Source organism: Mytilus edulis, chromosome 4, assembly GCF_963676685.1.
Source record: "Mytilus edulis chromosome 4, xbMytEdul2.2, whole genome shotgun sequence".
NCBI classification, from domain to species: Eukaryota; Metazoa; Mollusca; class Bivalvia; order Mytilida; family Mytilidae; genus Mytilus; species Mytilus edulis.
In genome coordinates, this window is record NC_092347.1 from 26,348,754 (window position 1) to 26,375,336 (window position 26,583).

Genomic DNA, 26,583 nt, shown 5'->3' on the forward strand with positions numbered 1-26,583 from the left:
TGGTAAGAAATCCGAGTTGAATGGGAAATTACAAAATATCAATCTCCGTCGGTCATTTCAACGGTTTTGTGAAGTTACAAAATATCAATCTCCTTCGGTCATTTCAACGGTTTTGTGAAGTTTATTAACCATTTTGTATTTGTTACTTCCACAGGTTTTTTTTTAAAATAAAACACTAAAGTCTTCAATGTATAATTGTTACCAATAATTCTGTACCGCTTAAATTGAAATGCAGTCCTGGTTGTCTGGTACTTTCAGTGGTCAGTGCTTCGTTATTAGCATGATTTAGATTTTGTCTTTTGATTGTAGTCTTCCAGTTAATAAGAATTTTATAGTTGGGTTAAAATTTAGGTTGTAATTGTCACAAAAATAATGCCCACGCTGCAAAAATGCAAGTTATAATAACCATTCTATGAAAAACAGACTTTACAAAGGTTTATCAAAGCTAAGATCGAATATGAAAATGTTGTGTATATACATAAATAAGTACATTATGTTTTTAAAACTTAACATTAGACCATTTACAACTATCAGGTTATATATCTATTAAATGTTTATATTTCTTCAGAATTTATTTAGTGTCGTTATTATCTGAAAACATTATGATAAATGTCCATGTTTACACCATCAGGACGTTTGACACACTCGTTTAAAATACAAACCTTCCCATTATAAATGATCTGTTGATAATTTAAATTGTAGAAAGCCTTTCTTTAACAAAAATGTTTTCAACTAGAGGCTCTCTGTCTTGCATCGTCGTTCACCTCGCTATACTTTAGTTAATTCGCTTGTGTTTCTTTCCATAGGATTTTGAGTATTGATTCGACCATTTAAAAGGTTAACTACTTTTTATCGCCTGAAATCACAAAATGTATAAGAAAATTTTAATATGTATACTAGATTTAATGTTGACCTTGATATGATCTGATATGGCAATCTATGGAAAATATTGCCTCCAAATCTATTTCAACTAATTTTCACAACATAGCAGATGAAAAATATCAAATAAAAAAAAGAGAATATACCATAAAAACGCAAACAAAGCCCTTGTCATATATCTGTAAAAGAAGGGGCATAATAATTTTTTTAATGACTATCTTTTTTGTATAAAAAGAAGATGCAGTAGAGAAAAATATTGAAATAAAGAACAATGTTATGCAAAAAAAAAAATAGAACTTAATTTAATATTTTCTTGTACCCTTATGTTGTTGATACGCCGGGCGATTTATTTATTATAATGATCGTTAGGATATCAAGAATAATAAGCAGCAAATAAAATTACATAAGAGGTATTTGATCGTATTTGGTTTGTTATATGATCCTGGTAGTGAGAGGCTGAACATCATGGCATACCTAGCTGTATAGGTCAGTTTTATAAATAGATACAGTAGTTAACCGACAGTAGATAAAGATGGACATTTGGTAGTAAGAGATAAAAAAAACAACCGAAAAACTTACATTTTATCAATTTACATCACTGAATAAAGTGAACCATACATCAGTACGGGGTAGCACTTTGTATATTCATTCTGAGAAATGAAAACAAAACACCGATCATCTGACCCATGCAGGGGAGGGTCCAGGATTTTAAGTTAGGGGGCGCAAGCTTAATTTTCGCGGAGCGAGGCGAAACATTTTTTTAGGTAAAATTATCGAAATATTCTTTTTAAGCTGAGGACATTTAATGCTTTGCAAATTTTAGGGGGCGCATGTCCAAAACGCCCCGCCAGAAGCTGCCCTTGTCAGACCATTGAAATGCAACGATAATAAAACAGTTATTTTTACATTGGAGACTACGTAAACGATCTGAGCTTCTACACAGTCATATTAAATTACATGCGGCGGAAAAATACTTAAATACCCCAATTCTACCAAGGATTTGTATAGTCAGAAGGCTTACTATACAAATGATTGATGCTTCATTCTTTCAAATGCATCAACTAGCTCCTTTGGGAAAAAAAACGCATGCTATCATCTATAGAAAGTGTAGATTTCTGTAATTGACACTTTGTGGAACAGGCACCATTTTAGGACCGAAAGAAGTAGTTCGGAATTCTCAAGCTTCAGATAATTTGTTTGTTGAAGTAGGCCGTTATCATGGAGTAAATAGGTTAGATAGAATTTAAGTGTACTCTTTGTACTTTGAATATCACTGAAGATGAATTTCATTTTGTTTTACAATGTGAATGCTATAGAGACTTAAGGAGACAGTTTATTAAACCTTATTATTATAGACGTCCATCGTTGTTCAAATTAGTGCAACTTCTCAGCACTGAAAATGTAAAAGATTTGCGTAATTTGTTTAAACTCTTGTTTAATGCACTTAATCATAGGACCGAACTGTTATTGGCCAATACTTGATATTTATTTGCTTCTCTGATGTATTATGTCATGTTGTGCTATAGAAATATATTTGTATTTATTGCACTGATAAGCATAATGTGCAATAAAGAATTGAATTGAGATGACAATATAATAGATCTGAATGTCTGTGTTCTGCTTGCAGATAAGATTATCGTTGAATTTTAATTATTTTTGCCATGCGCATTTTTGGATTTTATTTTGCCGGACAGTCGGAGACAAGAGACTGTGAATTATCAAATAATAGTTGTGATTAATAAAATTCTTGACACAACAAAGCAAGACAAAATCATTATTTTATAAAGGAAAACAATAATAGTTTCCGGAATGAGAAACGTGTCAATGCGGAAGCCAATGTGCAGATTACACGTACTTCCGGTAATGGCTGCGCCCATTCGAAAACATGCCTGAAAGTAAAATTGAGATTTCTGCTGTTTCGGGCGCTAGCCTCGTTAAAACAAGACCTGTGTTTGGGCCAGATTCAAAGTAAACATTATGAATATTTTAGGTTTTAAGTTCAATATAAAATATAAGTGATATGTGTTACTTTTAAAAGAACTAGAGTCGTAAAGAGGACAGTAATCTTCACCGTTTTTAATTTGTGACCATGTTTACATACCCGTCAAGGCTGAATTTAAACAAATAAAATTTCAATATATTTATGTCTGTATTTCACGTAAACTTTGTGGTGAAACATAAACATACAGAATGTATTTGCTAAAAATAAATATGAACATTTATTTTAATATGAGGCAGGCATTAGCTGTGAATGGGGACGAAGTTTGTTTAAATTATTTTTTTTTGTATTTCAAAAATATTTGTTAAAAAAAAGATACCGAAATACCGTAAGGTTTCCGATTTTGGTTCTGTTGTTAGGGATTTTACTTGTGACGTTATTTAAGTTATGACGTCATGTTCAATGTAAACAAAGAAACGCAATGCATCAGGTAGGTCTAACGTTTATTCATACCAAAGACAAAGAATGATTAAAAATGAAATATTGGTATTGTGTTCCTGGAGTTCCTATATTTTACTAGACTAATCAAAGTCTCACGACAACAAGACCGGAAGAAGGAAGTAGAGTTATGTGTTTTGCGCAGATCTGGGAATTAAAAAACACGACAAAAAAAAATTGAACGATTTTGAGTTCATAAGTACAATGAAAAATTCGGGATTTTTCCCGATTTTTTTTTTTAAAATTTTTTTATTGAATTTTCTACTGTAATAGGGGACTTCGTCCCCATATAAAGAAAGATATTAATGCTGTAGAAAAAGTGCAGATGAGAGCAACTAAATTAATTCTTGGTATACCGCATTTAAGCTATGAAGACAGATTAAAAGTACTTAAACTACCTTCTCTAACTTGCGAAGAGGTGATATGATACAAGCTTTTTAAATTTTAAAAGGAATTGATGATATACCTTATGAAAGACTCTTTACTGTCATCAGTACAAATACCTTTGGGCATTATTGGAAATTAGCAAAACCAAAATGTAACACTTCTTTTCGATTAACCCTTTCCTCCATTATTGTCCATGGAATTCTTTTTTTAAATACTTGATTCGCATAGGATTTTTTTCAGTAAAAAAAATTATCAGGTTTAAAGTGTAAACGTCATTATGGAGTAAAGGGAGTGGCGTCAAAAGGCGTCATTATGGAGGAAAGGGTTAAGACATTTTTCCCAATGTATTATTAATGATTGGAATAACCTACCCATAGGCGGATCCAGATTTGTGGGAAAAATTTGGTTTATTATAGGGAATCATTGAATCATGACTGGAGCCCCCCCCCCCCCCCCCCCCCCCCCCTTAGGTCAGTCAGCTATATACATTGTAACTATACCAATTTTGTACCTCACTGAAAATTTATATGAGTGCCATTTTGTACCTCATAGAAGATTTATATGCCATTTGATACCACCTGAATGCAATTTCATATCTTATCATAAAAATTACTATTAAGAGATCATAATTTTTATTGATATAATAAAAACTAAAAATCCAACACACATCATTTAAGTTGTATTTCGTCATATTTCATTAATTATGACACCAAAAATTGTATGCATCCTGGACTGAAAATTTATTGGGACTCACCATTTCTAAAAGTGATGAGTCCAAGGACTCACCATGAAGAATTCCTAGTGAGAACCCTGGTTATGGAAGAATTATATCTATACCATTTCGTAACGCAGAAGATTTATATCCATGTCACTTTTTACCCCATGGATTCTGCATGGAAGTTGAAATTGAAAATGCTGTACGTGTTTTTTGATTTGTAACATGCATGGAAGGTGCAAATTCTTATGCAAACAATTATATTCATAGCTTTCATCTTGAGTGACTTGAAAATGTTGAGTGAATGGCAGCTTGTGTCCCTTTTCACTGCATTTCCTTCATGTCCTTGGAAAAAAACAAAAGTTCTATTAATAACTATTAAAATAGTTGCAGTTAATTATTCCTCATACTTTTCAGAGTTTAAATATTATTAAAGGATAATGCCTTCAAACAAGTGTAATTTTGACTATATAAAAGTTTCCACACACTGCTTCAATAAATCAATCCAATGTTGATAGCAATTTTCTGCTGCTCGAAGCATTTTGTTTATGTTATGATCCATATATTTGAAAAAAATAAGATCAACTTAAAATGTCTTATGATTAAATAACATACATATTTATAAATGTAAAATAAAATATTATAAAAACATTTTTTATATATTTTGTTGAATGTACAAGTATTCCTTAAATTTGAAAGCTTTTAAACATGATAATGGGGCAGTATGAAGGATCTTTCAATTTTAGAATTGTACATTTTTGTTTCACAAAATCTCCAATACTGATGACTGATGTTAGATAAAGATTTCAACGATTTACAAATAAATGAATAGTTAACATGTTATGAGATACTAAATGATTAATGCAGTTGTCTTTTTGAGTACAAAATGGTTTAAATTATGGGTATGAATGGTAAACATGGGATATGAAATTGTAATTTTGGGTACAAAATGACTTGCTACCAACCCATTAGCATGATGATGATTAGGTTCATAATCATAATATATATAGTTGTGCTTTTACTACAAATTTTACTACAGTCCAGTCCAACCTGACACTTAAAAAAGTTTTGAGACAGGGCTAGACATAGAAATAGAAAAATAGACACAACCTGAAACAACTGTTCATGTAATGGTATTATTGAGCATGAAATAAATGGGTTTTGTGAAGTATAAAGGAGAACTAAACAAGTAGGATACTATTGGCAAGATAGAATGGTAAGCCCTACTTCTCATGATAAAGTTTCAAAAAAGAAGTCAAAGAAACAATACAAGGAAACCCCAAATAAGACAAGTACATGTATTTAATAGACATATATCAATATCATTATTTTATGTTTCATTTTTGCATTCTTAAACATTATTAAAAGAGAAATAGATTGTAAAATTTATCTACATAATTTTTTTTTATTCTGAGAGTTCCATTTATGTTTCAGATGTTTATTTTGCTGCTCAGAATCCTTGATCAAAGTATTCAGTACAGAGAGTGGAGAATGCATCAGAAATCTACATGGTCATACAAACACAGTTACTGGCATAGTTGTCAATCCAAATAACAAATTACAGGTAAACTCTTAACATCAGTTCTCATACATGGACACAATTACTGGTATTTTTGTCAACCCAAATAAATAATAGTGTGTGAAATTAGATATCAAGGGTCAAAGGTGACCAATGATAAAATTTTAAAAATTTCAAAACGGTAAGTTCCTAAACAAATGGCAATATCGAAAGCTCAAAAACATCAAATGAATTGGAAACAGCTGTCATATTATATGGGAATATGTGTATAATAATTTTCTGTGGTGATGCCTGGTTTACTGCAAGTTCAATTTTGCCCCTTAAACCAGTTGAAGCTGTCTCTCTGAATAGATGTGATTTGGGTGAATGTCGACCAGGGACATCAGGAATATAAGTTGATTATGTGTTACAATATTCTGGGATTAGTTTTTCACCAACTTTTGGAATAAACTATTTCTTTGAAACCACTTGGCTAATTTTTGATTTGTATGTGTTATTTTGAAAAATTTTAAGTGAAGTTTAGTTTCATTTTGTAAATGGGTATCACAACCACTTCCTTGCGGATCTGCTCTGCTCAGAAGATAAAATCAATACACATCAACATGAGGCAGCAGTTTCTACATTTAATTCATTGAAAATTAAGAGGGCTTGATATTTATTTCAAGTTGTGTGGGTTTTTTTTTTTAACATTTATTCATGAAATTGAAGAATTCTCATTGTTAATAATATTGTAATCTTTTCAATTTTTATATAATTTGTTTACATACATTGACACTATAATTTCAGATTTTGTCTTGTTCCTTTGACCAGTCAGTAATACAGTGGGACTATTCTGATGGTGTTTTACTGAAGGTATGAAGAAGTTGTTTTGTGTTTGTTGTTACCTGGTATGTAAGTTGTTCATTTCTGGGTAGAGATTTCATTCTTGTGATCTAAATGTGGCTGACTTGATAATTATCAATTTTCCTTATCACTTCTTTTGATATGCACAAAACATAGTACATTGATCACAATATTCTATACACCCTACCTATGAAAAATTCAAGAAATTTATCAATGAAATTTATTCTTTGATGCTCAAGCTACCAAATGATGTGTATGTGCAACACCATTTTTATTTTTAAAGAAAATTACATAAATTACTTATTTTGCATGAATAAGATTACCGATAAATCTATTATCTATTTTAAAAGCATCAATGATGTCATTTTTGCTGAATAAGTTTCATGGAAATCTACTCACTGATTAAGGAAGAGACAAAGAACAGTTTAGTGGATCACCTAACCTACAAACAAGACACATGGACATGTCTTAAACCACATGTCTTAAACCACACAGTGAGAGATACAAATTCTACTAAAAGAAACAAATATTTTAAATAAGAAGAGATACAAATTAACAGATAGATTTGAAACAAAATAATATGTGACAAACATAGGATATACATGTATGTTCATTCTGTTTATTATTCAAACGTAGAATCTTACAGTTGACATACTGTAACAAAAATATGGTATGAGATTTTCAACAATTTCCTCTGCCAAGTAAACCATCATTTCATATCATTTTGTACCACTATTTTATAGGGGGCTCCAAAAGGAAAGGGTATGAGAAATGTTTATTTTTTCAATTTGAACTGTCTGTTGCAGGTATATCAGCTTCATTATCCCCTTCATGACATTTCTCTATCATCTCATCAAGAAACTCCAGTCCTTATATTGAAAAGACAGACTTCTAGACAAGGTAGGTTCTTCTCTGTAACATAACATACAAAAAATTTTCAAACCTGTCATAAAAAACAAAAAAATCACTTACAATAGATTCCATTGATTAAAAAAACAAGCTTTACTGGAAAGTAGAGATTCCAGGTGTTTAAATTTTATCAGCAAAATTGGAAACAATGTCCTTAGACATATTATGTGAGGATAATTACTGCAAACATTATCAGATGGCTGTTTTTGGTTATCTATTGAAATTTGTCTCATATGCAATCATACCATATAACCATTATTTTTACTTCATTTTGGAAATATCTTAGTTGCAACCCAAAAAGATACCAGGCTTAAATTAAAATATTGTTTGTTTGCCCTTTACCGACCGACCCTATAAATTCGTTCCGACTGATAATCTTTTATTTGTATTTACTAGCAATATTTAATTTTTTTTCCGTTCCTACCAAAAATCTTATATTTGTATTTCCCACTCAAAACTTTTTTACCGGAATCCTCGGGTTTTATCTTCCCCGTATATGGTTTAGTCCGTTTGATATCACGGGAGCATTTGGCATGAACACTTGCATTTAGAGAATCAAAGCATTTGATTGAAATCGATGTTGAAAGTTTTGAAATCATGATATGACGAATGTTGCCCTGTGTCTTTATACTTGAAGAGCAGGGTTCATTCAAAAAAGTTCGTCCAATACAAAATTATCAACGTGTGTTCAAAACATTTTGTTAAAGGACGTTCATGTATCTGTATTCTGTAGGGATTGCCTTTGGTGATCCGTAGATCAGGATGATTATGTTAATGCTGCCTTCGACCAGCTTTGACATTTTATTTATATCAGACATGAACCAAAGTCCTGTAAATTTGAGAACAGTTGGCAGTAAAATTGCCAAGTTTTCCTTATAGACCATTTATAAATGCGATGTGAAATATGTGACAATTGAGTTTCAAGTCTTGTAGATTTTTATTGGAAACACCGGGACACACAAAAATTTAAACACTCAGTCTCTAGGGTTGTAAGTAAAATAAGACAAATGCTTATTTTTAGCTCTTCCAACTGGTTGCATGACGATGATGGTGGGAAATGCATTGCCAGGCAGTGGCTTTATATTCTAGTCAAATAATCTTTTTATTTCACAGATATCATCTCTGATAATTTAAGTTCAAATTTTGATAAAATTGATAGAATGTCGGAATAAAACATGCTATAGATTTTACATTGTACAGCTGTTTCACAAACCATGCTAGGGAGATATATGATATTAATAAACCTTTCGGTCGAGTTAAGCGTACAAGGTACATCTAGGTAGTATAGAATATTGGTGCAAGTTAAAACTCATAAAAGTTCCAGGCATATAAATGTTGAAAATATGCCACACAGCCCTATATTTTGATATTTGAAAAAAAATTGTAGTGCATATGAATTAACTTCACATTCAACATGATAATTTTTTTTCATAACTTCCTGGGACTATTAGTATAATAGTCCCAGAAACTTTAATAATAGTAAAGATCAGTAAAATCATACTTAAACAAAAGCAATACAGACAAAAATGATATCATGCAGATTTTGTGTCTATAAAATAAAATATTATACCTACCTTCCTACCCATGATAAAAAATATACTGAGCCAAGTTATTTTTTTGGGAAAAAAAATAAAATATTTTACCTACCTACCTACCCTGTTTCAAAAAATAGGGTCAAAAAGGGCAAACAAACAATATTTTAATTTAGGCCCCAACCAAAGTATTTTATGAAGTTATAACTTTCTGGAATATGAATCGCAGCCATAGCCTAGTAGGTTTAGGTTTTGTACTAGGAAGATGTTTCAATCTTATAAACCTTCATAGGGTCTTTTAGGTTGAGGTTTGCTGTTGCACAAGGAAGAAATTTCAATTTTGTATTTCATGGTAGTTGATATTGATTACATAAAAAAACTCTGTCTATTCATCCATGAAATTAATGACCTGCTATTACATTGATACAAATTATCTTCACCTGATGCTAGTTGGTGGGAAGGATTAAATATTCACGAATTTAGGGGGGAAAACACCAAATAGATGCAATTTAGGTACCCTTATGTTACTTTAATACAATAAAGTTTTCTCTAAATAAGAAATACAAATACATTTCAAAAGTGACTGTGAGATGTTTATGTTTAATCTAGGAACATTAAACAGTACTTTAACATATTTAAAGTTTTAGATATTCTCATAGAACATCAGGTTATCATTATTTATCATGTTAATTTCTGTTGCAGAATATGACATCATTGAGTGTGTTCTGCCATCACAGAAAGATTGTGCACCTAAGATTAATGTCTTGCTTGGAAATGTAAATAAAGAACAATGTTCAATGGCTGTTGGTTGTCAGGTAAGTCTGTACTGTAACAAAATACTATTTTGATTGGTTGTTGGTTGTCAGGTAAGACTGTGTAACAAAACTATCATCCATTAATGTTGGCGTTTAAGCCCTGGTCAAAAATTTTTTGTCATGTCACTGTCTTGTGGCTGTCGTGAGAGTGTATTACCACAGTCGGGCGACTGTCATACGATAAACACATTGTCTTGTGTACCAAAATAAACTATATTAATAAAAACAATCATACGATTGTTGCACGACTGTCATACGACAATCTCACGACTGTCACAAGACACTTGTGATACAGTTGCACGATTACCAAATTTGGTACGATGCATGCACAACATTGATTGTACGTCATTTGATAGTGGTACGTTCGTCGTGCAACATATTTACGTTTTATTTAGAAAAATACAATTCAGCGGGAATGTCCGTAGACTCCTCCCTGAGGCCCGTCACAGTGACAACATTATCAGCAGGGTCGTCTCCAGCAGCTTCCAAATCGTTTAAGCTTGTGGTAGGGGGTTACATAGATGCCAACTATTACGATTTTTCCGTAGTTTTTCCGATTTTGCGATATAAACTACGCTATTACGGTCAAAGTCGAATAGTTACGGATTCCCAATCATCGACGTTCAATTTTGTAAAACGCGGATTTTTATCATTACTTTTCCGTCCCGGTCCAGTATTTAGGAAACGCCAATCTAATGCTTCCGGTTTCTCGGGAGTTATCAACCTATTGTTGGGTAACTAATTGACTTCCGAAGAGTCAAACTTGCATTTTATTAAGTAGCTTTTTCCCTTTCTCTACTTCTCCTTGACAAAACAAAAATGTTTGAGTCGAGAACATCTGAACAATTAATGAATGGAATACATACTACAGACAACATGTTAAATGACAAATTTTAGTGTACATCACTTTGCAACCACTCGTCAGTAATTTTGATTGGTAAATGCACGTTTATAAATGATTACTGAAAACTTTTTCAAAAATACGGAAAATTTGATAGTTTGTTACTGATTGTGTCAAAAGGGGGTTGGCATCTATGGGGTTATTTGGCTGGTCAAAATAATAACCGCCAAAATATTTCGTATACCTTATTCAATGAAAATCACGAAATTTTACACCCGCAAAAATAACCCGCTATACGGTTCTTTGAATATTTGTTGATAACCATGATAAGAAAATATGCATGTTACTGTCTTGTATCCTTGTTTAAAATAAAATTGAAAGGATTGATCTTTCATATCTTTTGAAGTGAATCTTAAATTGAATATTTAATTTTGAATAATTATTTAATATTTTTTCATGTTCTAGTTGTTGAAAAGAAACAGTCTTGTTTTCCATTACATACCAATACCATACTAAGAATCAGTGGCAGTGTTCCAGCTAGCATGAAATGGAGGGGCGCCGCGCCCCGCCCCCGAAATTTTGTGCCCCTCCAGCTTTTTTAAGCGCCCCTGCGCCCCTCTGTGCCCTTTTGAAAAAAAGTTTAAAAACAATCTTTTTTCCTCATATCGTCGCCATTTTGTTGAGTTCTTTATACACACACTTCATTAAGACAACAGATTAAAATTGTTGACACTTGTTACCTGATTATAATCACCTTTTTGATTAGAGTCAATTACTTAATCAGGTGAAATTTACGACCCTGTCTAATCCCTTTACCCTGAAGCACCAAACATCGAAGTTAAATGAATTGATTATTTTAACACCTGACGATGCAAAATATAATTTAGAAAATAAATGTGAACGATGTTCATTTCTATTGTATTTGTTATTTATTATGTCATTTAAAAAGAATCATTCCAATAGGTCAAAACGCAAAATGCATGAAACATGATGTAACTTTGACCTCCGTAGCAGAGTTAAAAAAAATTATGGGTCACTGAATATTCACAATTCAGATCGTTTTTGTTTTGATGTTTTTATTTTTTAAACTGATCTTTCAAACTAGCTTTAATCCAGAAGAAAGTAAAAACATTGCTTGACTGTACCTTAAGTTGAATATCTATATTCAAATTAAATTAATTAAAACTGTAATCCATGATCACAAATTGAATGCTTTGTTTACAATTGTTGAAAGCCATGTGCTTTTTGGCGGGAAAATTCGGGAAACCCCTTATTAACAGGAAACAGTTACATTTCATTGTTATTTATAGACAGTAGGAATTTCATTTTGGAAATCATTTTGATTACAACTGCTAAGATTCATTCATGAAAAATTATAATAATTTCTTTGGGTGAAACTGATAATACTTCTTTTATTAAAATAATTTACATCTAGGGGTATGGAAAGGGGGGCTGTTTTATTTGTTTTTTTTCAATAATATTACAAATATATATAAAGTTCACCAGTCTGAAAATACATGGTTAAATGAATTTTAATTCTGAAAAACTCATGTTTATTTAATTCCTTTATTATTTCCATCATAATAAGAAACAAGCTACATGTATAAGGTATTTCAAACATATATTTTTGGCTTTTATATAAGAACATTCAAGACTATTAATATGTATGTGCCTGCAGTAAAAACAAACCTGGTAAGGCCTAAAAAAATTCTACAGGGCCCTTGAAAAAACTTTTGGATCCAGGCTAGCCTTCAGAGAAAATGTTAAGTATTGTTCCTGACTGTATTGCAGATTTATGTGAAGTTTTTAAACTGACATGCACAATTCATTTCACAAGTGTAATAAAAATAATTCTACAAAACAACGCAGCGCATCGCGTTGCAAATTCATCTTAGACCCACCATGCATCAAGAAATATGTCTTTATGTGGTAATATTAAGTATTTGATTTTTTTCAGTGAGAACGCGCTAAAGTGCCCTTTTTAAAAACGCGCCCCTCTATTTTCAAATCCTAGCTGGAACACTGAGTGGTATAGATTTATATGTGATCTATATGTAAAAAGTTCCAAAATGACTTTATAAATGTGTTATATTGTAGAAATATATATATAGTTTTGTGAAATTAACCTTTATATGTCTTTGTCTTTTCTTTTAGAATAAAGTTATTGCCACAATAAATGAAACCTTCTTATATGTACAGAATCAGAAGAAAAAAGTCAGGTAAGTGGTTAAGAAGATACATTTTATTCAGATTCTTATTTTGAACCTGTACTTACAGACAATTCTAAAAATATAGAGGCCTATCATTAATGATTTTTAAAATTTACTTTTTTTATTTCAATGATTGAAAAATTCTTTTGTAAACACAAAATGTTCCCCTCACATGAGTTTGATCTTCATTGAGTGACATGAATCATGGCCAAGGACAAGAAAATAATCTTCCCAAACTTGTTTTTCATTTAAAATCTTGAATTTATACCCTGCTAACATAAAGCACTCCACAGTATGTAAAAATAAATAAAAGAAATATGTGATGCTAGCTTGATATATTATAGTAGTATGACTAGTCACTCCTTTGTTATATTTTAATACAGGGTTTTTGTGAAGAATTTTGTATCCTGAATGAAAACAGTCTTACAGGTGCAAACTCTAAAAACCCAAAGTGAAAATACATTCAAAATTATCTTCACTTGATTAATAACCAGTTTATTTTTTTAAGCATTTTACAGAATTTTGTTACATTATCAACGCATGTCTGCAATCAGTTAAAGACATAACAAAGCTGTTAGATAAAATACTGTGGATTCATTCATTTTCGTTGGATACCAGTTTTTTCAAAGTTTTCTTCAAACCACGAAAATTGATACCCACGCAAAATAAATGAATCCACAGTATGTCCTTTGGCTCTGTAAGGACTATATAGGCTTTTTATAGTCCCATCTGCTGTTTTGCTGTGCTTATAATGGGTTAATCTCACCTGACAAAGTTGATCTGCATATTCATTATATTGTAGCCACATTTTAACCAATCACAGCTGATAGGATTTTTATGTATTTTCATTATTTTGTAGACATACTTTAGATAATACCCAGCAAACAGAATTCACTTGTGTAGCGTGTCATCCTACCGATGTTTGTGTTGTGACAGGATGTCAAAATGGTCGTATTTATTATTGGTAAGTAAATGTGTCAATTTGGTATGTCTTCTAGAGTACATAATAGTATGATTTTATGATTTTTAAAGAGAAGGTTAAAATGTCTATAATTTTGAAAAGATATATTGTAAATCTAAGATTAAAAGCAAACCAATTAACCAATGTCTAAAGATATGTATGTTTTATTGAAAAAGGGCAATCAACATAGACACTAATTTTTTTTGTTTAGCATAAAAAAAAATGTGGTATGATTGCCAATTATTCAACTTCAACAAGAGCCAAAACAACATAGAAATAAACAACCATATGACCTTCAACAATGAGCAAAGCCCATACCTCATAGTCAACTATTTAAGGTCTAGAAATTACCATTGTAAAACAATTCAGATGAAAAAACTAAAGGCTTAATTTATGTTCAATTGATGAATGAAAAACTGAAATGTGAAATAGCAACAAACAACCTCTGAATTACAGGCTCCTGACTTGGGACAGGCATATACAACAATTTTGTATGTATGTTAATTTGTTGACATGGTTTTTTTTATTCTAGGTACAACATATTTCGGAAAGAGAAAGTTGTAAAGACCTATCACCATTGGCATGCCCTACCTGTGTTAGACCTTTGTTTTACTGTTGAAGGTTTGCTTTGATATTTAATTTTCTCTCGTCATATGTCAAAAGTATTTCACCTATCAATAGTTCCATATTATTTCATATAAGAACACATTTTTAATAAAACAAATTCTACTGAAGATTTTCTTCATTTAATGCAGAAATGTCTGCTGTTTCTTGCAATAAATTTGAAATTGATTTATGATTTATATTTTTAGAAAAATCGCTGAAAAAGACAGTTTTGCTTTGTTAGTCTTGTATTTTTTTAATTTTAGTTTCTTGTGTACAATTCGGAAATTAGTATGGCATTCATTATCACTGAACTAGTATATATTTGTTTAGGGGCCAGCTGAAGGATGCCTCCGGGTGTGGGAATGTCTCGCTACATTGAAGACCTGTTGGTGACCTTCTGCTGTTGTTTTTTCTATGGTCGGGTTGTTGTCTCTTTGACACATTCCCCATTTCCATTCTCAATTTTAGTTTAAAATTTTTGCAAAATAAAATTAATCATATGGCTACATAGGAATAATGTACACCTAATAGAGGGGATGCCTGTATCACTGCACTATAAACGTCCATCAAGCGTCTTAGTGATTGTCATTGTGCAGGATAAACTAGAAATAATATTTGTTCTGTAGGTACTTAATCACAATTCCCTAATGACAGCAGTGCTGAAAGACAATTATGAGAATTCAATTTGCCGAATAAAACGTTCAATATAGCTTTATGGTTTTCCAACCACTCGCTAAACATTGGAATGGAAGTGACAACACCCCTAAATGCACGAATGATGTTAACTAAAACCAGTTTTTGAAAAAAATGTAATTGAACTGGAAAGTTGTCTATTTCCTTAGTTGTATGCAAATTATGATTTCTCAGTAAATGACATTTAAAAAAAAATTCATGGTAACAATAAAAACTGTAGACATTTATGAGATTAACATTGAATAATTTTATCAAAATCAGACCTCAACTAAGTTCTTTGCTATGTTTTAAAAAGATAAGTTCTTATATGAAATGATAGAATTTTCAAAATAGCGAAACAATTTTGACCTAAGACTGTACCATTCATTCAAACTGACACATACAAACATTTTATGTAAAATAAGACCTCAACCATTTTATCATATATACATAAATGACAAACTGAAGTGATTAGGATGATTAAAAACTTGTTTTTTTCAGGAATAATTAGTGAAATAAAAAATATACAGTTGTTTTTGTTAGTCCATAAAAGCTGGAATCTTAGTACACATTAATTGGTCCATGATTGCTCTTCATGTTCTACTTACAGTTTTGAAGACTGTATGGGTTATTGGAAGTCAGAGTTCAGTTAGCGTTAAAAAAAACATGGATATTGCATACTAACTTGGCCTGCAAATTTCTGTCTCAAATTAATACTAGATCTATTATCAAGCTGATAAACCATATTGTCTCAAAGAATATTTATGTTTTATTCACTGACTACCCTTCTGTAGCACAGACAAAACATTATTTCTCCTTACCCCTCAATCCTGATATTCACATTGTTTTGCTATCACTAATATATTGCAATCTTGCATTATTTTCTCTGAGAACATTGAATCATTTCTGCAAAACAAGGTTGGCACTTGCTATTTTCAATATATTAAGGTAATTTGCATATTACAGAAAACTTGTCACCAGTACCATATGCTTGATTTGTTCACAGAATTCTATGTACACACAAATAAATAATGTGACAACTTGTTAAAAGAGAAAATATGTAGCTGAAAATGGACTTTAAACAATAATAGATTTACTGAATTGAAAAAATACTTTGACACATTTTTGATGTGACTTAGATGATCTTTTTAGATACTATGATTAGTAGGAAAACCATATTTGCACAAGTTGTATGAAGACTTTGATGGAATAATCTTGACCCTTTAAGTTTTAGAAATGATTTAATTTTAAAATTTATATAAAAAAAATCTCTTTTTATTTAGGTTCCTATCTTTTAAGTGGTGGACATGAATGTGTATTAGTTAAGTGGCAATACAACTCTGATCAGAAAGATTTCTTACCAAGACTTGGAGCACCTATTAATCGTGTGACATGTTCCCATGACAACATGTACTATGCTACATGCCATACTGACAACGGTAAGTAATCATTTTGTTTTACTTCTGAATATTGTTTTTACCGCTACAAACATGTTAACGTTCAAATATTGTTTTTACCGCTACAAACAGGTTAACGTTCAAATATTTTTTTTACCGCTACAAACATGTTAACGTTCAAATATTGTTTTTACCGCTACAAACATGTTAACGTTCAAATATTGATTTTACCGCTACAAACATGTTAACGTTCAAATATTGTTTTTACCGCTACAAACATGTTAATGTTCAAATATTGTTTTTACCGCTACAAACATGTTAACGTTCAAATATTGTTTTTACCGCTACAAACATGTTAACGTTCAAATATTGTTTTTACCGCTACAAACATGTTAACGTTCAAATATTGTTTTTACCGCTACAAACATGTTAACGTTCAAATATTGTTTTTACAGATACTAACATAAATTTTTTTGATAAATTATTATATTGTAAATAAATGTTACTTTTAATTCAGAAATATTGCATGCAATAAAGCCCTGTCATGTTTGATAACAGGTATTAGTTTTGATAACATAATATGTTTTATTTGACAGTGATCAAGTTAATAACAAATAAATTTGATGTGAAGCAAGTATACCAAGGACTTACATGTGCTCATCTCAGTGTGCAGAAAACACATCCAGTACCAGCAGGTCTGCACTATGACCCAAGGTCAAAGGCCTTAGTAACCAATGGAAAGATAGGACATTTACAGTTTTACTCTGTAACCAATGACAAACATCTGTATGATGTAAGTAACTTATAAGTATGTGAAGGTAGGACGAATAACATGAGTAAACAGACAATGTTTCAGGGAATTGTTCATGTTTTCAGTACAATTTAGACATCAAGAATATAATCAGCTTTGCAAGGTATACACTATAAACATTTTGTTGATTGTCTTGTTAAAAAGTGTAGTATATCCCTTTTAAACTTTCTCACAGATCTTCTCTGAATCTACTTTACCCTCTTAAACCAAAATCAACTTGATTGATTCTTAGGGTACCTTGGTTATAGGTCAGTTGATCAAAATGGCCCTCATTGCTGGAAATAGAGCATAAAGGTAGACTGCAGTAATTGTATTTTAAAAACATAATGGAAAACAAAAATTTGACTATATATGTACCATAAAAACAAATCATTTAGACATATGGTAACTAATGCTGACACCAGGATTTCAGGCTCCTGGCTTAGAACAAACATATAAAGACCTTACATACTGGTCTTTCAGCCAACATTGCCATCATGACACAGTATACATATGCTGTTTATACACTGAACTTGTTTTTAATATTTTTAGTTGGATATTGTTGGACAAAATTACATATCACCAGAGAATATGGCAAAACCACTCACAGTTACAGAAGTTATGGCTGCAGACTTTAGTTGTCATGGGGACTGGCTTGCAACAGTGGAATTATGGGATGACCATGTGATGTCACCTGAATTGAGGCTGAAATTCTGGCAATTCAGGGAAGAAACTAGAAAGTAATACCCTGTCATTTTGTTTTTGTTCACCACAAAGCCATTTTGTGATTGAAGAGAACTCTAAAGTTTTGGTAGAATTCAATATGTTAGACAAAAATGAAAGTAAAATTGTATTGATATAAAGGATTATAAACTTCAACAGAATGGGATCTTGTGTAAACCAGGACTAGGCAGTTTTTCTCACTGTTTTTATGTTAAAGTAATATGCAATTATTTGATACCGAAAGTTGCTTTGAGTAAACTAGAGCTCACAAATTATCTCCCTTATGTCTTAAAAAAGGTAGACAATCTTTTGTATTTTAAAGAATCTGTTTTTCAGACACTAGAAGGGACCCTTTTAAGCACATTATTATACTATTTCCTTTCTCTTGTCAACAAATTTGAACTTGAGTGGGTAAGGAGGGGCCTGAACAATTGGTTTTTAATTCATGCTTTATTTTATAAAATGTATTGAAATGTAGTTTTCATTTTTTTTTCAAAGAAATGTTGCATAGTGTGTTTTAATTGATGAGTTTTTAAGCTTTTTTTTTTTTTTACAGATATACATTGAACACTACAGTAGAATTACCACATAATTTTCCAGTGACTTGTTTAAAAATACGTCCAGAAACTGGTGAAGATGATGACCAACCAATGGCTGTGACAACTAGTCTGGATAATTACTTCAAAACATGGACACTTGTAGATGACACAAATATATACAGTATGTGTGTTAATGTTTAATAAATTCAAATCATACAATGAAGATTTGTGTAATAATAAAAATGCTCCTAAAATATATGACGAGAAATTTTTAAAAATCATACCTTTTCTACAGTGAAGACATCTTTTATCTTAAGGTAATGTTTACGCACAGTACTTTTCTTTTAAACCAGTTGTATAAAGCAAACTTTAACACATATTGTCTTTTTATACTTTCTCTATTTTATTCGAATAAACTTTATTTCAGGGAAAAATAAGAAATGGATGTGTAAATTCTCTGGTTATTACCGTTACTCCCCTGCCATCACAGCTGCCTACTCAGATGACGGGTCATTGTTATGTGTAGGATTTGGTTCTGTACTGACCATCTGGGATCCCGATACTAATGTATTACTACAGACCTTAGCAGGACAAAAAGATAAATCTGATGTACAGTAAGTATTACTACAGACCTTAGCAGGACAAAAAGATAAATCTGATGTACAGTAAGTATTACTACAGACCTTAGCAGGACAAAAGGATAAATTTGATGTACAGTAAGTATTACTACAGACTTTAGCAGGACAAAAAGATAAATCTGATGTACAGTAAGTATTACTACAGACCTTAGCAGGACAAAAAGATAAATCTGATGTACAGTATTACTACAGACCTTAGCAGGACAAAAGGATCAATCTGATGTACAGTAAGTATTACTACAGACTTTAGCAGGACAAAAGGATAAATCTGATGTACAGTAAGTATTACTACAGACCTTAGCAGGACAAAAGGATAAATCTGATGTACAGTAAGTATTACTACAGACCTTAGCAGGACAAAAGGATAAATCTGATGTACAGTAAGTATTACTACAGACCTTAGCAGGACAAAAGGATAAATCTGATGTACAGTAAGTATTACTACAGACCTTAGCAGGACAAAAAGATAAATCTGATGTACAGTAAGTATTACTACAGACCTTAGCAGGACAAAAGGATAAATCTAATGTACAGTAAGTATTACTACAGACCTTAGCAGGACAAAAGGATAAATCTAATGTACAGTAAGTATTACTACAGACCTTAGCAGGACAAAAAGATAAATCTAATGTACAGTAAGTATTACTACAGACCTTAGCAGGACAAAAGGATAAATCTGATGTACAGTAAGTATTACTACAGACCTTAGCAGGACAAAAGGATAAATCTGATGTACAGTATTACTACAGACCTTAGCAGGACAAAAGGATAAATCTGATGTACAGTAAGTATTACTACAGACCTTAGCAGGACAAAAGGATAAATCTGATGTACAGTAAGTATTACTACAGACCTTAGCAGGACAAAAAGATAAATCTGATGTACAGTAAGTATTACTACAGACCTTAGCCGGACAAAAGGATAAATCTGATGTACAGTAAGTATTACTACAGACCTTAGCAGGACAAAAAGATAAATCTGATGTACAGTAAGTATTACTACAGACCTTAGCAGGACAAAAGGATAAATCTGATATACAGTAAGTATTACTACAGACCTTAGCAGGACAAAAAGATAAATCTGATGTACAGTATTACTACAGACCTTAGCAGGACAAAAGGATAAATCTGATGTACAGTAAGTATTACTACAGACCTTAGCAGGACAAAAGGATAAATCTGATGTACAGTAAGTATTACTACAGACCTTAGCAGGACAAAAGGATAAATCTGATGTACAGTATTACTACAGACCTTAGCAGGAAAAAAGGATAAATCTGATGTACAGTAAGTATTACTACAGACCTTAGCAGGACAAAAGGATAAATCTGATGTACAGTAAGTATTACTACAGACCTTAGCAGGACAAAAGGATAAATCTGATGTACAGTAAGTATTACTACAGACCTTAGCAGGACAAAAAGATAAATCTGATGTACAGTAAGTATTACTACAGACCTTAGCAGGACAAAAGGATAAATCTGATGTACAGTAAGTATTACTACAGACCTTAGCAGGACAAAAAGATAAATCTGATGTACAGTAAGTATTACTACAGACCTTAGCAGGACAAAAAGATAAATCTGATGTACAGTAAGTATTACTACAGACCTTAGCAGGACAAAAAGATAAATCTGATGTACAGTAAGTATAACTACAGACCTTAGCAGGACAAAAGGATAAATCTGATGTACAGTAAGTATTACTACAGACCTTAGCAGGACAAAAAGATAAATCTGATGTACAGTAAGTATTACTACAGACCTTAGCAGGACAAAAGGATAAATCTAATGTACAGTAAGTATTACTACAGACCTTAGCAGGACAAAAGGATAAATCTGATGTACAGTATTACTACAGACCTTAGCAGGACAAAAGGATCAATCTGATGTACAGTAAGTATTACTACAGACCTTAGCAGGACAAAAAGATAAATCTGATGTACAGTAAGTATTACTACAGACCTTAGCAGGACAAAAGGATAAATCTGATGTACAGTAAGTATTACTACAGACCTTAGCAGGACAAAAGGATAAATCTGATGTACAGTAAGTATTACTACAGACCTTAGCAGGACAAAAGGATAAATCTGATGTACAGTATTACTACAGACCTTAGCAGGACAAAAGGATAAATCTGATGTTACAGTAAGTATTACTACAGACCTTAGCAGGACAAAAGGATAAATCTGATGTACAGTAAGTATTACTACAGACCTTAGCAGGACAAAAAGATAAATCTGATGTACAGTAAGTATTACTACAGACCTTAGCAGGACAAAAGGATAAATCTGATGTACAGTAAGTATTACTACAGACCTTAGCAGGACAAAAAGATAAATCTGATGTACAGTAAGTATTACTACAGACCTTAGCAGGACAAAAGGATAAATCTGATGTACAGTAAGTATTACTACAGACCTTAGCAGGACAAAAAGATAAATCTGATGTACAGTAAGTATTACTACAGACCTTAGCAGGACAAAAAGATAAATCTGATGTACAGTAAGTATTACTACAGACCTTAGCAGGACAAAAGGATAAATCTGATGTACAGTAAGTATTACTACAGACCTTAGCAGGACAAAAAGATAAATCTGATGTACAGTAAGTATTACTACAGACCTTAGCAGGACAAAAGGATAAATCTGATGTACAGTAAGTATTACTACAGACCTTAGCAGGACAAAAGGATAAATCTAATGTACAGTAAGTATTACTACAGACCTTAGCAGGACAAAAAGATAAATCTGATGTACAGTAAGTATTACTACAGACCTTAGCAGGACAAAAAGATAAATCTGATGTACAGTAAGTATTACTACAGACCTTAGCAGGACAAAAGGATAAATCTGATGTACAGTAAGTATTACTACAGACCTTAGCAGGACAAAAAGATAAATCTGATGTACAGTAAGTATTACTACAGACCTTAGCAGGACAAAAGGATAAATCTGATGTACAGTAAGTATTACTACAGACCTTAGCAGAACAAAAAGATAAATCTGATGTACAGTAAGTATTACTACAGACCTTAGCAGGACAAAAGGATAAATCTGATGTACAGTAAGTATTACTACAGACCTTAGCAGGACAAAAGGATAAATCTGATGTACAGTAAGTATTACTACAGACCTTAGCAGGACAAAAGGATAAATCTGATGTACAGTAAGTATTACTACAGACCTTAGCAGGACAAAAGGATAAATCTGATGTACAGTAAGTATTACTACAGACCTTAGCAGGACAAAAGGATAAATCTGATGTACAGTATTACTACAGACCTTAGCAGGAAAAAAGGATAAATCTGATGTACAGTAAGTATTACTACAGACCTTAGCAGGACAAAAGGATAAATCTGATGTACAGTAAGTATTACTACAGACCTTAGCAGGACAAAAGGATAAATCTGATGTACAGTAAGTATTACTACAGACCTTAGCAGGACAAAAGGATAAATCTGATGTACAGTATTACTACAGACCTTAGCAGGAAAAAAGGATAAATCTGATGTACAGTAAGTATTACTACAGACCTTAGCAGGACAAAAGGATAAATCTGATGTACAGTAAGTATTACTACAGACCTTAGCAGGAAAAAAGGATAAATCTGATGTACAGTAAGTATTACTACAGACCTTAGCAGGACAAAAGGATAAATCTGATGTACAGTAAGTATTACTACAGACCTTAGCAGGACAAAAAGATAAATCTGATGTACAGTAAGTATTACTACAGACCTTAGCAGGACAAAAGGATAAATCTGATGTACAGTAAGTATTACTACAGACCTTAGCAGAACAAAAAGATAAATCTGATGTACAGTAAGTATTACTACAGACCTTAGCAGGACAAAAGGATAAATCTGATGTACAGTAAGTATTACTACAGACCTTAGCAGGACAAAAGGATAAATCTGATGTACAGTAAGTATTACTACAGACCTTAGCAGGACAAAAGGATAAATCTGATGTACAGTAAGTATTACTACAGACCTTAGCAGGACAAAAGGATAAATCTGATGTACAGTAAGTATTACTACAGACCTTAGCAGGACAAAAGGATAAATCTGATGTACAGTATTACTACAGACCTTAGCAGGAAAAAAGGATAAATCTGATGTACAGTAAGTATTACTACAGACCTTAGCAGGACAAAAGGATAAATCTGATGTACAGTAAGTATTACTACAGACCTTAGCAGGACAAAAGGATAAATCTGATGTACAGTATTACTACAGACCTTAGCAGGAAAAAAGGATAAATCTGATGTACAGTAAGTATTACTACAGACCTTAGCAGGACAAAAGGATAAATCTGATGTACAGTAAGTATTACTACAGACCTTAGCAGGACAAAAGGATAAATCTGATGTACAGTAAGTATTAAAATGAACAGGGTAGATGTCCATTAGACTTTGTAACAATTTATAGAGAAGAAACAAATAAACAAAGCTTGCCAAACATTCAATTAAAAAGACATCTATTTAGGGCCTGATTAGAAGCTTAGTGCACAATCTTGATGAAGATGAGCTCCCTTCATTTTGAAGATCTTAATAAAAGCCTGATAGAACATAAATATACCAAACTGAAATGTTTCATACAGAAATGTATCGAAACTAAATCAGTTTAAGTATAAAAATTTAAAGCAATAATTTAACATCTGGTTTGTGGCTTAAGACAGGCACAATAGAATGCAACTAAGTAAGTAGGTTTAAGATATGTTTCATGTCTATTATTCATACTTCAGTTGTAAACAAAGATATAACTAGGTGCATTTATGAGAGAGGTTAGCTGCGGAAACAAGCTCTTAGGTCCTTATGTTATTTTTTGACAATTTGAGGACCAAATTTATGTATATATATACATATCGAATTACATGTACATCAACACAAAGCTTTTTACAGTTTGAAATAAATTGATAGGAATGTATTGCAAGTCAACAGATTTTTTAACTTGTAATGAAAGTTTCATGTACATCAAATAGTTATATAAAGATAATGGTCTTTGTAGCTTAGATATGGGTAATGTAGGTAGCATACATATTTTTGTTTAACCATGAAAATCTCTTTTGAATCATTGATAATGATTTATGTAGTTAGAGGTTATGTATTTGTTGACTGTTTATGAGATAGACATTTAGTTTCTAGAATCACTCATTATGTTTTATTTTATAGATTTATAGAATTTGGGAAATACAGCTGTTCCCATCTGTTGACTGCATGCAGCAAAGAAAGTTTAGTAACCTGGAATCTATCATCCTGCACAGGTTAGTTTATTTTATGAACGACAAGGTAATTACCTTCTGAACTACAATAGATAAGCCAAAATACAGTAAACAGCAAACAGCAAAACAATAATATCATGATAAAATCTATAAATAAAGGACCTTTACTGAAGTTTTGGATCTATTAGTTGAAGCTATTGCCCTTATATCAGCTGCCTTATATAACTTTTTTTTTTGCTATTTTGCAATTATATTAAAATCTATAATAGATAGAGAGAAAGTGTCACTAGCAAAAATGATCAGCAATATCTACAAGAAAATTTGGTCATGAAAATCTTCAGCTCAATTGCTGTTGTAGTTTTTGTTCTCAAATGACTTGACCTGTTTTTGGTTCTTTTTTAATATTCTCTCTTTAGTCTATCTGTGTGCACGACTACTGTCACTGATGCTCATAATTTTGATGTTGAATATATTTGACAGGTGAGCAATTAATTCTCCTGGCAGGTTCTAGATTTTTCATAGCAGAGGATGTCTGGAAACCAAACAATTTATTTTATAAAGCCTAAGGTTCTTTCCTGTGTTCTCACTTTAAGTTTATGACTAAGATCTGTCTTAATATTGTAGTTAACATATGTTTTTATTTATGTCTTTTCAGTGCTTTGGAATATAGATTTCAACTCAGTCAGTCTAATTTCCGACCCTGAAACAGATGTAATGGCTGTGATATCAAATACCAGTGATGGTAAGTAGGTTGAATTTTGTGTTAATACACTTAATTACAAAGTCTAACCTGTCTGTATGAATGTTATTTCTGTATGAAAAAACACTGATGAAAAACGTTCAGCTGAACATTGCTTATCTCTTGCACAATTTTCGAACAAGTTTTTTCGAAAACAGATTGTGTCAAAGAGACAACAACCTGACCAAAAAGCAGAAAACACTCCAAGACCACCAATGGGTCTTCAACATAACAGAAAATCCTGCATCCAGAGGTGCACTTCATCTAGCCCATAAACAAAAATGTATACTAATTCAGTGATAATGAATATCATACTAGACTTCAAAACATATAAATCAACTAAAATTAAAAAATCATTGAAAGCTAACAAAGGCCAGAGGCTCCTGACTTGTGACAGGCGCAACATGTGCCGGGGTTAACCATGTTTTGTGAGATCACAACCTTCCAGGTATAACCAATGAGGAGAATTAACAAACACAAAGCGCTACACACAGTAAAACTCAGTTTAAAAGAAGCCAGAGTCTGATGTCAGAATAGGCAACAAAAGAAATGACAATGATATATACATGTTAAGTGCTGTTCTCTAAAATTATGTTGAAATTGTTGGAAATGAAAAATAAGTGAGTGTTTTGTATTTACAAAAGTTGTTTGAGTGTTGTTAACATGGATAGATAGCAAAATAAGTCTAGCCTTAACAGAAATTATAGCAGAGAGATTAATACAGTTAAAAGAAAAAATATGTATATTAATGAATGAATGAATGAATGTTTTAATATTAAAGTGCAACCTTAATTATATCAAAAAATTACATTCAAATATACAAGTAATTATCAGCCAGCCAAATAAGGCAATGAAGCATTGTACATAAAAAAAATATTCTCTCTGTGATAAATCTTTTTTTTTCATTGAGAATAAATACAGATATGCTTAAAACATACCTTAAAATTCAAATACATTTTTTCTGTTTCAGTGTATTTCTTTAGACCATCAAGTCCAGATATTTTATACCATCAAAATACAATAAGTTCTAGTAAAGTGGCAAGTGCTGTTTTCATACCACAGCATCAAGGGAGACAATCTCTAACTGCACTTGAAAAAGGGAGACGACTGCCTACTAAATCAAAGTTATATTTCATCAACTCTGATCATCAACTTCTTTGTCTGTCAGAGGTTGACACAGCTGTTACTGCACCTAAAACCATGGTAAGA

General features: G+C 31.8%; 1 protein-coding gene across 1 annotated transcript in view; it reads left to right on the forward strand.

Moving 5' to 3' along the window:
- Nucleotides 1-2,707: 2,707 nt before the first annotated feature.
- LOC139521794 (WD repeat-containing protein 75-like) overlaps nt 2,708-26,583 on the forward strand; it is a 28,308-nt gene continuing 4,432 nt past the window's right edge. Inside the window, exons 1-16 of the mRNA XM_071315423.1 lie at nt 2,708-2,847; nt 5,853-5,982; nt 6,724-6,789; nt 7,587-7,680; nt 9,924-10,036; nt 13,032-13,096; nt 13,947-14,051; nt 14,581-14,669; nt 16,610-16,765; nt 17,320-17,516; nt 18,066-18,253; nt 18,793-18,956; nt 19,203-19,389; nt 24,586-24,677; nt 25,291-25,377; nt 26,345-26,577. Coding sequence (XP_071171524.1) covers nt 2,765-2,847; nt 5,853-5,982; nt 6,724-6,789; nt 7,587-7,680; nt 9,924-10,036; nt 13,032-13,096; nt 13,947-14,051; nt 14,581-14,669; nt 16,610-16,765; nt 17,320-17,516; nt 18,066-18,253; nt 18,793-18,956; nt 19,203-19,389; nt 24,586-24,677; nt 25,291-25,377; nt 26,345-26,577 — 2,049 coding nt within the window. The 5' untranslated portion in view covers nt 2,708-2,764. The remainder of the gene's footprint in view (nt 2,848-5,852; nt 5,983-6,723; nt 6,790-7,586; nt 7,681-9,923; nt 10,037-13,031; nt 13,097-13,946; nt 14,052-14,580; nt 14,670-16,609; nt 16,766-17,319; nt 17,517-18,065; nt 18,254-18,792; nt 18,957-19,202; nt 19,390-24,585; nt 24,678-25,290; nt 25,378-26,344; nt 26,578-26,583) is intronic.